Here is a 14,962-nt window from a genome sequence, read left to right as displayed (position 1 = left end):
AAAATAAATACAAATACATGTTTATCATGTTTTACATAGTTACTGCACCGACACACTTTATTCGAGCAAATAGCCAGTATGTACCTGGCAGATACCTGGAATGCGCCGCTCCTCACCTCTGACAAGCCCCGTTGCGTTTGCCTTCCCAGCCTGGGTTCATGCCTGGCTGATGGGCGGCTGATCTGTTAAATGATAATGATTAGGATTTAATAGGCTGCAATGCTTCGCGTGTCTACCAGATGGCATAAATTCATGAATTGTAATGCAGTATATATATATATATACTGTGCAGTATTGCAGCCAGCGGGAATAAAATGCTTCAATCCCTGTCTGGAAAATACCTCAATGCACTCGGGCAGAAAACAGTCACAAACCTCAATACACCCGGGTATACCTGAATTCGTGGGACTAGCCGAGCTCGAATAAAGTGTGTCGCCAGTGTACATAGTAGATGAGGTTGAAAAAAGACATCCATCATTAAAGTTCAAACTATGCTAAATTTAGACGACAGATACTTTATCCTATATCCGTACTTACAGTAAATTGATCCAGAGGAAGGCAAACAAAAAACCCCAGTGAAATATCATCCAATGATATCTTTTAAGGGTGAAAATAAATGCTAGTTAGCTTTGCAATGCTTTGTTAGTTAGCATTGGTTACATATTTTGTTGCCTTGAATAAAAATGTATAAAATAATACAAATCATCAAGTATGTCCAATAAAAAAAAGTAGTAAGTGGATTATATTCCATTGTGTTTGTTACATTTTGGTGCTAGGAGGGTGTGACTGATGAAATAACATGACATGGAATTAACTCTGGTCGCAGAGACAACACAGCTTTATATGAACATATAAATTAATTGCCAATTAGATGAATGGGTATTAACAAGTGCTAATGTCTTTTAGTGTCTGCACCCTGTGGTCAAACAGAGATTGCCTTACCCACCAAACAGAGGATGGTACTGTGTTAGCCCGTAGAATAGACAAACACAAGTAAGATAGATGTAATACCTTTAACAGCTGACTCATGGTTAACACGAGTGCAAGCTTTCAGGTTAGAAGAGAACTTAGTGGCCCTGGAAGCTTGCACTCTTTTTAAACACGAGTTAGCTGTTAAACGTATCACTTCTACCTTACTTTTTCTTTACCTTATTTATCACAAATAGATAGTTCTTTGACACCCACTATCGAATTGTGCATATGTAGAACAGTAGTTTATTAATGCAATCAGTTCTCATAACATATCAAAAGATAAGCGTTTCCATTCCTCACACAAATGCTTTTCCCAACCCGTACAATATTGTTTTCTAATACTACGCTTGGGGTGTAAATTCCTACTGCATTTCCATCAAAAGCTGCGGTTTCTCATAGAAATAAATTGAACAATTGTCAGTGATATGTTTAATAATGAAAATTAGGCGATTGGTTGATTGTTTTAATCAAAGAAGTAGAAATGTTAAATAATGTTTGAATGTACATTGTAATCTTATTTCTAGGTATATTTCCGTATCATACTCCCCTTTCCTAATTTACCCCCATACAAGCACACATTTAAAAAAATACTGAACTTAGCACAGCAGGAGAGCAAAGAGGATTCACAACTCCCCCCCTTCCGCACCCCCTCCCGCGCATGTTCTGTCCTAACTGTAACTAAAAACAAAGTGAAATATACAAATTATTTAAATATACTTAGACTGGAACACGTGGTATACCAACCTCTTTTGTGGCGCTTCCAACACTAAAGATGTTATAAAGGTTTGTGTGGTTATTGTCAGAATTATATTCATCGATAACTTGTCTTAATAGATCCCGCAGCTCTGGATCATGTGGGTCCACTTTAGTACGACAGATAAGGCAAAATTCTAGAACAGCAGATGTTAGTTTGGATTGTAAGCTCTTTGGGACAGTGATTCCTTCTCATTGCATAATGTTATGTTTCATGCTCTTATCTCACATTGTACAGATATTACCGGTATTCTAAGGTCTGTGCCTTGTGCACGTGGCTATGTATATAAAAATGGGAATGGACATTTTCTGCTATAGGGTTTGAAAGAAACATGTAATATCTCCCACCCCTCCATAATTGCATCTCTAGCGCTGATTAGCACTGACTTCTATGTGTTTTAAAATCTATCACCAGGGCTGTTTAACAACAAGACTGACTTATGCACCCACTCAAATATAAAATCGGTTATGCCATCACTGACAACTCATACAAAAACATACCCATGCACATATGGGGAGTCTAATGCACAGGGGATCCAAACTTAGGTTACTGGTGGGGCAGGATACCAGCATTGAGCAAAGCTGTGGTGTTATTGAGAATGTGCCTTCTTCTCCAGTGATGGGAATCTCTCTATAGAGCAGGATATGGGCCCTATTCACTGTAACACTAACAGTGGCTCAGGACTAGGAGAGCTTGTGGCAAAACATCATTCTACTCAATATTGTTCTTTTGCTCTGCCCCTTGTGCCTTGTAAAGAGGTGTAGCACTCATGGAAATGTTGCTCTACCTGCACCAGCAGATCTCCCTAAATGGTGGGATGTATGGGGGGATCAGCGTGGGGTCTTGTCACTTACTGTATGTCTTTAGACGAGGACAGAAGATTATATTTTCTGTACTCTCACTGTCTCTTACCTGTATCCGTTTTGCAGATTTGAGAAATGACATGCATGAAATCATCAGGATCTATGTAGGCTGTAGTTTCACAGTTACCAGAAAGCTAAATAAATAAATGTAATAGATTTGTAATCTGCTGCCAGAACTCCCCAAAACACATCTTATCAATTAAAGTACATGTTTGAATTGAACTAAATTGTACAACCTTTTATTTCAGCTGTTTTGTGTCTAAATAGGACAAACTTGTTAAAAGGTAAAAAAATATTTTTTTAAAAAAGCAAATGGGATTATAGCTTTACGAATTACTATATTCTCAGTTTACATTATTCTTTACTGACTATATCTTCAGGTAATTGGGATGTGCATGAAGGTAGCAAATAATTGTGTCAAATATACACTAGTATACACATATATCTAGCTATATTAAGTTTAGACTGATGCACAAGATTCTGGGCTCTGCTAAGCAATATCTGCATGTTAATGCTTTGCAGGGTCGCCGACAGAAGGCGAGAGACGGGACAACTGCCGTGGTGGGATCTCCAATTCTACAGCGTCTGGTCATGGCAACGCGACATCAGATGGCTCCGTGTTACCATGGCAACGTGACATCACATGTCGTAGCAAGGTAACGTGGCGCCACGTTGCCATGACAATGTGACCCTGCATGGCGTTGCGACAACATGTGTCGCTGCAACGTCTTCAGGGCATATACTGTGGGTCATTTATCAGTCTTCCAGGTGTATTTTTTTGATAAACCATTTTGATAAATTACTTTCATTGGCCGTTTAATATGCCGGTGAAAAAATGAAGTGTTATCAAAAAGGCGCTTAAACCAAACTAATTGCAATTCGTATAATAAAGAAAAAAAAGTATCCAGGGACACTAGGGATTAATCAGTGCAAATAAATCATAAAAATATAATCAATTTGCAAAAAGTTCTGTGATGTGTAATCAAATTCAAACCCTTTTGTGGATTGTCTCTAACAGTGTATAGATTCGATCTTCAGAATCCAGCAGGGTGTGTACTCACATATTCCCCTTCCTTTTATGCATATCCAAAATCAGTGGCAAATACTGTATCCCTATACGTCCTGGTGGGTGGTGACCACTCCTCTCCTCAGCTGTGCTCGCATCTCTCGTCTCTCGTCTTAGCTCCCGCACATGATTGACAGGAGAACAAGTAACACTGTGTGCGGCGTCCTACACAGTGAAGGCGGTTTCCACTCAAGGCATTTCACCGGCTTCCCGGTTTCATCAGGAGACATGTGAGTACACACCCTGCTGGATTCTGAAGACTGAGTCTATATACTGATAGAGACATATTGCACTATTGTGTGTTTTTCTTGTATTTTTTCATGTATATCGGCGCTCCCCAAAATCTGGACTGCCGATTAAAGCTGCAGTTTTTAAAATGTTTATTTTTTTCCATTCAATATGTGTATTAATACAATCTGCACACTGACAAGTGATTAGCTAAGTTGCAGATCGATCCATTTCCCTGTAATCGATCGCTTTGCTCTGAGTTATTTAATTCAGTTATTGCTGCAGAACAGCTTTGCCACAAAATTCTGTGTGCAAGATCATGTGACCAGGCAGTCACTAGATACAATTGGTGCACTGCTAGAGAGAGGGCAGGGCTCAAGAGTCTCAGAAGGGGAAGGAGGTGTGACTTTGTAAATGGTTTCTATAGAAAAAAATTGCTTGCTACATTAGAATAGATAAAAAAATGTCTTTAAAAATTGTTTAAAAAAAAGTATTTTCTCGTAGTACAGTACTTATTTATAAAAAAAAAACATGTAGGATATTGCTTTAACTGCAGCTTTAATATGCTGAGGGGTAGCTTTCATTGTTAGCAAAACATCAAGAGAAACAGACTTTATATGTTGCTCATACATTGATAACCGTTTGGAATATGTGTGTTAGGCTGCGGCCAGCGTGGGGAGACGCGTGCTCATGCTCACGAGGCGTGATGTCAGCGTCGGGCCGAGCAGGAGCGATTCGCTGTCCTGCTCACTGCGTGCTCGAGCGAGGGGGAGGGAGGGGGCGTACCACAGACGGGAAGGTGGCGTGTCAGAATGGAGTGGGGCGTGATGTCACATCCTCAGCTCCATCAGATTGGTTGTTGTGACTGCTGTGCTCTCATTGGCCCTTACCTGGTCACGTAACGCGCCATAGCTCCGGGAAAACAAATTACTGTCTCTCCGAGCACCGGTCCGGCCTGAGCACACCTGCATGCGCGCACCAAGCGGCACTTTGGAAGCTTGCATCAATTAAAAGTTATTTGAATGCGCCGAGCGTGAGCACGCGTGCGTCTCCTCACCCTGGACGCAGCTATAGGATTTTCAAGATGGGAGCTTTTAACCATGAAAGCTTTTTAAAGACATTGGTATAGGGCAGGGGAGCGCAAGGTTTTGGAGCTGCGCCCCACCCCCCCCCCCGCCCCATGTGCGACAGCCCCAGCTCTCGCGCCCCCCCTTCTGTGACCTAGCGTCAAATGACGCTGCGGGTCATGTGACGTCACATCATGTGACCCTGCAGCGGCATTTGACAATGCGTTACCATGGCGACGTGCACGTCACATGACCCCACAGTGTCATTTGACGCAGCGTTGCCATGGCGACGCTTCCAGGAGGCTACAGAACCCCGGTAAGTTGAGGTTGCAGAGGCCTCATGCAGACCCCCGGCATTTAACTTAAATGCCTCAGGGAAGAGCGCGGGCCTCTGCAACCGCCGCCCCTCCCCCCAACAAAATCTTGCGTCCCCCAGTTTGCGCACCCCTGGTATAGGGAATCCTAATATCACAAAACATCTTATTATATATTTGTGAAAGCACTGTATGCCTGTCTGCATCTTCCTGTGTCCCTAGGGGAAATCTCATTGGTCCCTTGGCCCGCCCGCCCCCGCACCTCTGATTGGCCTGAGGCGGAGTGACCACACACACACACACACACACACACACACACACACACACACACACACACACACACACACACACACCTCTCTCTCTCTCTCTCTCTCTCTCTCTCTCTCTCTGTCCTCTCCCACCCCCCATCACACTCACCTCCCCCCCTCAGCTCCCCCCCCCCAGTGCTCCGCTCAGCTCCCCGCTCAGCTCCCCCCCGGTGCTCCGCTCAGCTCCCCGCTCAGCTCCCCCACGGTGCTCCGCTCAGCTCCCCCCCCGGTGCTCCGCTCAGCTCCACCCCGGTGCTCCGCTCACCTCCCCCCGGTGCTCCGCTCACCTCCCCCCCGGTGCTCCGCTCAGCTCCCCGCTCAGCTCCCCCCCGGTGATCCGCTCAGCTCCCCGCTCAGCTCCCCCCGGTGCTCCGCTCAGCTCCCCGCTCACCTCCCCCCCGGTGCTCCGCTCAGCTCCCCGCTCTTTTCCCCCCCGGTGCTCCGCTCACCCCCCCCCCCACGGTGCTCCGACAGGCAGTGGGCAGGCAGCCTGCAGATGCCACGTGGGGCGCCTAAGATGGCGGCGCCCGGAAGGACCCCCTTCCTCCCTCGCGAGGGAGTGCTCCGCTCAGCTCCCCACTCAGCTCCCCCCCCCGGTGCTCCGCTCAGCTCCCCCCCGGTGCTCCGCTCAGCTCCCTGCTCTGCTCCCCCCCGGTGCTCCGCTCACCTCCACCCCGGTGCTCCACTAACCTCCCCCTCGGTGGGCAGGCAGCCTGCAGATGCCACGCGGGGCGCCAAAGATGGCGGCGCCCGGAAGGACCCCCTTCCTCCCTCGAGCTGACGTGTGTGTGTCACTGTGTGTGTGTGTGTGTGTGTGTGTGTGTGTGTGTGTGTGTGTGTGTGTGTGTGTGTGTGTGTGTGTGTGACAATGTGTGTGTGTGTGTGTGTGTGTGTGTTACACTGTGTGTGCGTGTGTTACACTGTGTGTGTGTGACACCGTGTGTGTGTCTCATGTGTGTGTGTGTAGGGGGGGGGGACAATGTGTGTGTGTGTGACACTGTGTGTGTGACACTGTGTGTGTGTGAGTCACTGTGTGTGTGTCAGACACTCCGGAGCTACGCATTGGGGGGGGGTCCCATCCACTGTCCCCCTCCCGTCCACTGTCCCCCCCCTCCCATCCACTGTCCTCCCCCTCCCGTCCACTGTCCCCCCCTCCCGTCCACTGTCCCCCCCCCTCCCGTCCACTGTCCCCCCCTCCCGTCCACTGTCCCCCCCTCCCGTCCACTGTCTCCCCCCTCCCTCCCGTCCACTGTCCCTCCCCCCCTCCCCTCCTCCTGTCCTCTGTCCCTCCCCCCTCCCCTCCTCCTGTCCACTGTCCCTCCCCCCCTCCTCTCTTCCTGTCCACTGTCCCTCCCCCCCTCCCCTCCTCCTGTCAACTGTCCCTCCCCCCCTCCCCTCCTCGTGTCCACTGTCCCTCCCCCCCTCCCCTCCTCCTGTCCACTGTCCCTCCCCCCCTTTCCCCCCCTTTTCCTAGCGGGAAATTTAACTCACGGGCAACGCCTGGTCTCTCAGCTAGTAACAAATAACAAAGAGAGCACTTACCCCATTTGTATCAATCTTGCATTGTGGTGTCAGGTCAGGTAATTCACTTTTCGAACAGTTTGTTTGTCTGACGGTGTATACCATTTTATAATTCCATCCACACACCACCTGGAACACAATGAAGAATGTGAGTTTTGCTGGGATAGTCCTTTAACTAAATGTCCTGTGTGTGGAGTATACTGTATGCATTACATGTTGCAAATGGAGCATTGCTTCAGAAACAGGTGCAAATTGCATAATTTTGACATTGTTTCACTTTGCATTAATGTATTAAGTTTTCTTTGCTCCATTTGTGCCAGTGAGTGTTTTGGGAATTGGCCATAGGAGGAGTTAAGGGGGGATATAGTCAGTGCCATAACAGAGATGTATTAAAATGTGCTCCTATAACCGATGCAGTGTTATTTTATTTTTGCATTAAATTGAGGTAGACCAAAATGTTTTGTCCATCTTGATATACAGTACATGCCCCTGTGACTTGTGGGATATGGTAGCAAATCCCTGCTATCAGATGTACAGACCTGCCTAGATGCAGCCTTCATCTCCTCAAGGTCAAAGTGGAAGGGATGAGAACCTATCCAGTTCATGGTTTCGGTGGCATATTTCATGATGCGCAACAACTCCACACTGTTGAAATCTATGGGTTTCCAGCATCCACGACACGGATAGTAACTATAAGTCAGAGGATCTAATACTGAAAATAGGGCAAAGATAGTGCAGGACACATCATCAGTACTCAAGGGTTACAGCTTTTCAGGGCATTAAAGATTAAATGCATGTGCAACTTGAGCTGACACCTCTTAAACAAACCTGTGTAATTATGTATAATTTATTAATTATGGATACCGCGTGTAACACTAAGTGAAATAGTGTAGATAGCTACTGGGATACGAACATTGTGTACAGTTCAATAACCCTATTCTCATTGAGAAATGTCAAACTGCAGCACTTTTTTTTTTAACTTAATACATGAATCTTAAGGTTTGGCAATACAGTACTGTACTATAACCAGAAAAAAGATTTATGGCATCATTAAAAACACTCTTTATATGTCCTGATTTACATACTTGCAATATAGCTACAGTTCTGAAAAATAACATCATTGATCTTCAGCTCTTTATTGATTAGAACATGTGCTGAGCACGCACCGGTCTCCTGGGCAAACAGAAAAAGATGAAATCAGACTTGAAAATGGGTAAGGGTCATACTGAATATCTGAAAGTAGTATCCCCGCCTCTATCATTTGTTTATAATTACAGGATTGGAACCGATTCTCTATAGCTAAACAGTGCTTTTTAGCACACTAAAAAAATGTAACATGCCTACAGAAACATATCTCATTTACATCTCATGATAAGAATTGATTGTCACTGGAAAATAAAATTAATTAATTAGGATTAAGTAGTGATTAGTAAAAAGTAATTAACCAGGACTTACTGCTTCTGATCGCTTGTAGTCACATTCTTGCCACACTTTGCCACTTTTCACTGCACAGGAACTCTCGTATATCTCATACTTGACAAAATAATGCGTTCCACCGTCATTTTCAGGCTGGTTAGAAAGTGGAAATCTTGCTGTTCAATAGCTCAGTTATTCTGTAGCTGTAAATGTGCAGTAAGGGATTCCTTCTTCTAAAGTCTAAGGTGCAGATCTAGCACAATTCTAATATTCACGTCATGTATCTCCTCCCTACAACACAAGCTGGCGCAGTTATGGTAAAAGAGGCGCTATACTGACACTAAAGAGTTATTCATTAAACTGTGATAGTGCTGATCAGGGCACGAGGGCATGGAAGATTCCATGGAAATAATGCCCAGATTGTAACTATCACTGTTAAATGAATAACCCCCTAAGAGACAGCAATGTAAGAATGTGTCACTAACATCCATTCACTGGGGATGTTCAATATACAATGTTCAATGTTTTTAAACAACTTTTTAGTTGTAATTGGTTATTAGAACCATGAAAATAACAGTTTTACTTATTTCCAGGGCTTTTTGTTGTGATAGTACAGTACCTACCATCACCTTTTTTTCTTACCTTCTCCTCCTGGCTCCTCATCTCCGGCATCTACTGGTTTTGATGAAGATTCGGCACAACTAGAAACTTGCCCCACAAATCAAGCATCCCAATAGCCTGCACTCATGGCTATTGTCCCACAGTCACTTATACCACCCATTGTGGCCAAGCACACCCATCTACAGCACTTATTCCCTCACGTGCTGTCTCTGTAAATTTCCCCTCAAACCTCTTAGATTGTAAGCTCTTCGGGGTAGGAATTTCCTTTCCCATTGTCTGATTTTTGCTGCACTTATTGTATTTTTAAAATTTCCTGTACGGTATTCTTTGTGAAGCGCTGAGTACACTTTTGGCGCTATATAAATAAAGACATACAATACAACTACGCTGCATCAACTGATGTTGTGATATCACATGGCGCCACATTGCCATGATGTGACAGCGTCATGACATCACAACAACTCAACGACGCGCGAGGAGCAGGAGAAGGTAAGAAGCCCGCACTTTCCCCTGCAGCCGGATACCGGCACCATCTATCTTAATAAAAAACACTGCTTATCACTAACATCTGAATAATGAGTGGGTATCACTTGCTGTCGGGATGCGGGGTGCAGGCAGATCAGCTTCTCTTATGTTTATCTGTCTGACGAATGATGGCATCAGAATTACTGTGCAAAGAAAAGATTTAGCTGAGCTGATAATTTACCTGGGGCTTTGAGGACTGGCATACACTCTTATCACCAAAATACATCAGATATGCCTTGTAAAAAAAAGTCCAAATGATTTAATTAATCTAAAAAAGTATTTCTGATTTAAAACAATCAAATAATGGTTTCATTCCCCTGTAGTCGTCGACCAGAAAACAACTGCTTGTGAAAAACGTAACAGTACAATTGGCTTCCACAAGCAAATCGAATCAAACAAATATTTTGATGCTTTCAAAACATTTATTAATAACAATTTGCTTTCTTCGGTGCCTGTTAGATCCCCAAAGACTTGTTTAAGGAATCTGTACATATTCAAATCAGAAGAACTTTCATAAAATGTACCCAACACCTCTAGGACGCCATCACATACTATAAGCGCGCCTGTAGTTTTTGGCTGAATATACAGTTATGGAGTTCTGCCCACAAGACATGTCAGAGGTAGAGATGGGCGAATTTTTGGGGTGGAATTGGATCTGCATTGGATCGGCCGGTTCCTTTGGTCTGCGGTTTTCAGCGGATCAATCTCAAAAAAGGCGATTTGCATTATGTGGATTTTTAATTTTAATTACCAATACACTACGTGAATTCCGCAACCGTGGATGGATTTGAACAATCCAATCTGTGGGTATTGTATGTCTTTATTTATATAGCACCATTAATGTACATAGCGCTTCACAGTAGTACTAATACAAGTGGTAATCAAATAAATAACAGATAATATAAATAACAGATCATGGGAATAAGTGCTTCAGACATAAAAGTAACATTAAGCTCAGAGGAGCTTACAGTCTAATTGGTAGGTAGGGAGAACGTACAGAGACAGTAGGAGGGAGTTCTGGTAAGTGCGTCTGCAGGGGGCTAATCTTTATGTATCATGTGTCCAGTATTATCCAAAGTGCTATTAATATGCTTCTTTAAGCAAGTGTGTCTTAAGGTGGGTCTTAATGGTTGATAGAGTGGGTGCTAGTCGGGTATTGAGGGGAAGGGCATTCCAGAGGTGCGGGGCAGTCAGTGAAAAAGGTTTAAGGCGGGAGAGGGCTTTAGATAGAAAGGGGGTAGAAAGAAGACATCCTTGAGAAGAACGCAAGAATCGGGATGGTGCATAACGAGAAATTAGGGCTGAGATGTAAGGCGGGGAAGAAGAGTGTAAAGCTTTAAAAGTGAGGAGGAGATCCCCCCCCACTCTCCCCCCCACTTTCTGTTTCCGTCCTCACGCCAACCCTGCCGACCCACGTTTGATGGTCGGGGGTGCGTTGAGTCTTTCCCTCTTACTGTCATTAAAACAAGAAAACCTGTATTAGGCAATATGATGTCTGCTATGTATACAATGTATTTCAAGCAATGCCTAATAAAAAACTTTTGGAAAAAAAAAAAAAAGTGAGGAGGAGAATTGAGTGAGATGCGGGATTTGATCGGAAGCCATGAGAGGGATTTCAGGAGGGGAGACGCGGAGACAGGTTTAGGAAAGAGCAGAGTGATTCTGGCAGCAGTGTTTAGGATAGATTGTAGGGGAGACAGGTGAGAGGCAGGAAGGCCGGACAGCAGGAGGTTACAGTAATCAAGACGGGAAAGAATGAGTTCAGCAATCCATTGGCAATCCGCCAACGGATTGCGGAATCTGAGGATTGGATTCTACCAATCCATCCACGGTTGTATCCATTTGCGGTTTTTGAGGAATCCGTGGATTGAAACCGACCAAATCCGTTTGCAGATTTTACACTCCAAAAACGGATTTTGGGTTGAAAAGGCAAAAAAATCTGGGAAATGGATTTGGGCGGATTTGCCCCTCTCTTGTCAGAGGTACAGGAAGACAGCCATGTGAAATCTTTATGGTTTCAAACAGCAAGCATGTAAAAGGTATCCATCGGGAAGGTGCAGTGAACACGGTAACAATAAGAGAATAGATTCAAATGGAAAAGAGAGCAATATATATAATGACCTCTGGCCCGGCACATAACATGAGCATATGCCAGAAAGCGTCAGTCCTGAATACCATAGTATGTAAGTAACAACCTTTGTTTAATAATGAGAAGCTGTACGACCTTCACATGAAAGGAGGTCACCACGTACTGTATGTTGTATTTCTTTTGACCAGAGAAGCTGTATTTTAATATAGAACGTATCTTTATATCTACAAGTACCAGAGTGTAACATATTGAAATTGCATCCACAGACAGGAGCCCAGTGAGACAGATGTAGGTTACAGATTGCTTGGATTCCTAAATTAAAGCTAATGTTATAACAAGATATGTAAAGGTTTCTATTTTAGTTATCTTATTAGTAATAAAACTTTTCTGCATATAAAACAAAAAAAACACGAAGAGTGAAAACAGTGAACATTTGCAAATAAAAGGTTTTTAAAGGTAGTGGCTCTAAGTGCCAACTCTTCCCAACTCTAAGAGACAATCAATAGTAGATGTATGGTACAGTATTTAGGGGGATTTATTACCACTACTTTTTAACATAAAGCATTTATATTAAAGAGCTGTCTTTAGAGTATAAAACCTTCTAATATCAACTTCACAGATCTTTGCCACAATTTAGGCACAAGAAACCCCAAATATTATTAGGGCACTTTGATTACTGAGGTAATGTACTATTTTCCTCTTTCTACCAGAATAAATTTCCCTAACCCCAATACAAACAATAGAAATTAAGACATCGACCTCATGGTTGCTTGTACATGTTGGACAATGAGCTCAGCCATAGACTAACATTATCACAAACATCATTTTCACCTACCCTTGTCCTGGCTTCTGTGATCCTGTGCAGAATAAACTGGTTGCCATCTTGTTTTTCATCATTGTAATGCCTCAACGCTACGTCCACTGCGTCAAAAATGTCTTTGCCATCGCAGTCTGCATCGAAGGTTAAAGCTTGGTTTGCAGCACCCAAGATAAATTGGGAGCAAAGCAGCAAGATGACCGTAAGCCACATTGCTACCAAGAATCCGCTGCAATAGTGGGGACTGCTCAGGAGAATGTGAATGTGCAAATATCAGACAACAGTAAGGATGAGTTAGAAAGCAAACATGTTTGTTTGGGCAGAGAAAGGTCAAGAGATTCTGATGACGACAGATGTTACACAATGTCAGCAAAGCAAACAGACCAGATTTATCCAAATGGACTTTAGATAAAGTGTAATCCATGAAGGTTGTCCCCGTTACTTCATATGGCAAGAAAGAATTAATATTGAAATGTTAAGAGCATACTGATTAATCATGGAGGAACACCTGTCAGAGGCATGTGGAAGGGAAAAGAGGAATATCTATTTATCTCCATTGACTTGCATTGGTTAAAGGGAACATTTATCAGGGTGAATGTGGCAAAATGATATTCTTTTCACATACATACTGTACATGCAAGTCCATTACTAAATAAATAGCATGTAGTGCCTGTATTGTGTATTTTATTGCTAATACTGAGAACTGCTTTTAATGAAAAGGTTGACGGTAGAAAACCAATTGGTGCAAAGGAAAATATTTCACTACTTTCACTGGAAACTTTTTGATAAAATGTTTAATCTTATTTTTATAAAAATGTTGCTGCCATTTTGCATTGGTGCACTTTGATAAACTGACCTCTTGTCTCTTGGGCATCCTTTGACTAGTACTACACAGTAAATCTCATATTGTATTGAATTGTATGTCTTTATTTATATAGCGCCATTAATGTACATAGCGCTTCACAGTAGTAATACATGTGATAATCAAATAAATAACAGATAATATAAATAACAGATCATGGGAATAAGTGCTTTAGACATAAAAGTAACATTAAGGAAGAGGAGTCCCTGTCCCGAGGAGCTTACAGTCTAATTGGTAGGTAGGGAGAACGTACAGTAGGAGGGGGTTCTGGTAAGTGCCTCTGCAAGGGGCCAAGCTTTATGTATCATGAGTTCAGAATATCCACAGTGCTATTCATATGCTTCTTTAAGCAAGTGTGTCTTAAGGTGGGTCTTAAAGGTGGATAGAGAGGGTGCTAGTCGGGTACTGAGGGGAAGGGCATTCCAGAGGTGTGGGGCAGTCAGTGAAAAAGGTTTAAGGCGGGAGAGGGCTTTAGATACAAAGGGGGTAGAAAGAAGACATCCTTGAGAAGAACGCAAGAGTCTGGATGGTGCATAACGAGAAATTAGGGCTGAGATGTAGGGAGGGGCAGAAGAGTATAAAGCTTTAAAAGTGAGGAGAAGAATGGAGTGTGAGATGCGGGATTTGATCGGAAGCCAGGAGAGGGATTTCATGAGGGGAGTTGCTGAGACAGATCCAGGAAAGAGTAGAGTGATTCTGGCAGCAGCATTTAGGATAGATTGAAGGGGAGACAGGTGAGAGGCAGGAAGGCCGGGGTTACAGTAGTCAAGACGGAAGAGAATGAGAGCCTGAGTCAGAGTTTTAGCAGTCGAGCAACAGAGGAAAGGGCGTATCTTTGTTATATTGCGGAGGAAAAAGCGACAGGTTTTAGATATGTTTTGAATGTGAGGGGCGAATGTGAGAGAGGAGTCGAGTGTGACCCCTAGGCAGCGTGCTTGGGCTACTGGATGAATGATCGTAGTTCCAACAGTAATGTGGAAGGAGGTAGTAGGGCCAGATTTGGGAGGAAGTATGAAGAGCTCTGTTTTAGCCATGTTGAGTTTAAAGCGAGGGAGGGCCATCCAGGATGATATAGCAGAGAGACATTCAGAAACTTTGGTTTGTACAGCAGGTATAAGGTCGGGTGTTGAAAAGTACATTTGTGTGTCGTGATATTTAAACCCAAAAGATGTTATTAGGTCACTGTAGACGGACGTTCACAGAGGTACACAATTTGGAGGCTTTTATAAGGTGAAATTATAATAAGGCTTTATTGTGCCTTTTCCTTTTCATCAGGAAATCCATTCAAACACAGGGGGGGGGGGGGAACAAAGCTTATATTCACTTGGGAGTATTTCTAGTGAAACACTATGCAATTAATTCACATCTCCCTAAGTCAAGCATTTCTCCAAGCCCCCAAACACATAGCATGAATAAGCATATCTAATAAGTCTCTTAATAATGAAAGTCTTATCTGTTAGCTGCTGTAGAGTAAGCTTCTCTGCTCTCCTGGAACCGAACCCGTGTGTGCACAGAAAATATCAGCATCCAGGTTTAGAA

The 14,962-nt window shown here is 43.6% G+C and overlaps 1 protein-coding gene across 1 annotated transcript in view; it reads right to left on the bottom strand.

Annotated features, from left to right (window-relative positions):
• The window catches only part of LOC142466031 (uncharacterized), a 78,745-nt gene extending 65,898 nt beyond the window's left edge, over positions 1 to 12,847 (bottom strand). Inside the window, exons 1-7 of the mRNA XM_075570654.1 lie at positions 12,580 to 12,847; positions 8,549 to 8,662; positions 8,179 to 8,266; positions 7,633 to 7,805; positions 7,115 to 7,222; positions 2,639 to 2,723; positions 1,717 to 1,862 (exon numbers count right to left, since the gene is read on the bottom strand). Coding sequence (XP_075426769.1) covers positions 1,717 to 1,862; positions 2,639 to 2,723; positions 7,115 to 7,222; positions 7,633 to 7,805; positions 8,179 to 8,266; positions 8,549 to 8,662; positions 12,580 to 12,774 — 909 coding nt within the window. The 5' untranslated portion in view covers positions 12,775 to 12,847. The remainder of the gene's footprint in view (positions 1 to 1,716; positions 1,863 to 2,638; positions 2,724 to 7,114; positions 7,223 to 7,632; positions 7,806 to 8,178; positions 8,267 to 8,548; positions 8,663 to 12,579) is intronic.
• Between the last annotated feature and the right edge of the window lie 2,115 nt (positions 12,848 to 14,962).

Source organism: Ascaphus truei, chromosome 14 (genome assembly GCF_040206685.1).
Source record: "Ascaphus truei isolate aAscTru1 chromosome 14, aAscTru1.hap1, whole genome shotgun sequence".
Taxonomy (NCBI): Eukaryota; Metazoa; Chordata; class Amphibia; order Anura; family Ascaphidae; genus Ascaphus; species Ascaphus truei.
The sequence above is the reverse complement of the archived record's forward strand: the minus strand, read 5'-3'. Positions and strand labels throughout refer to the sequence as shown.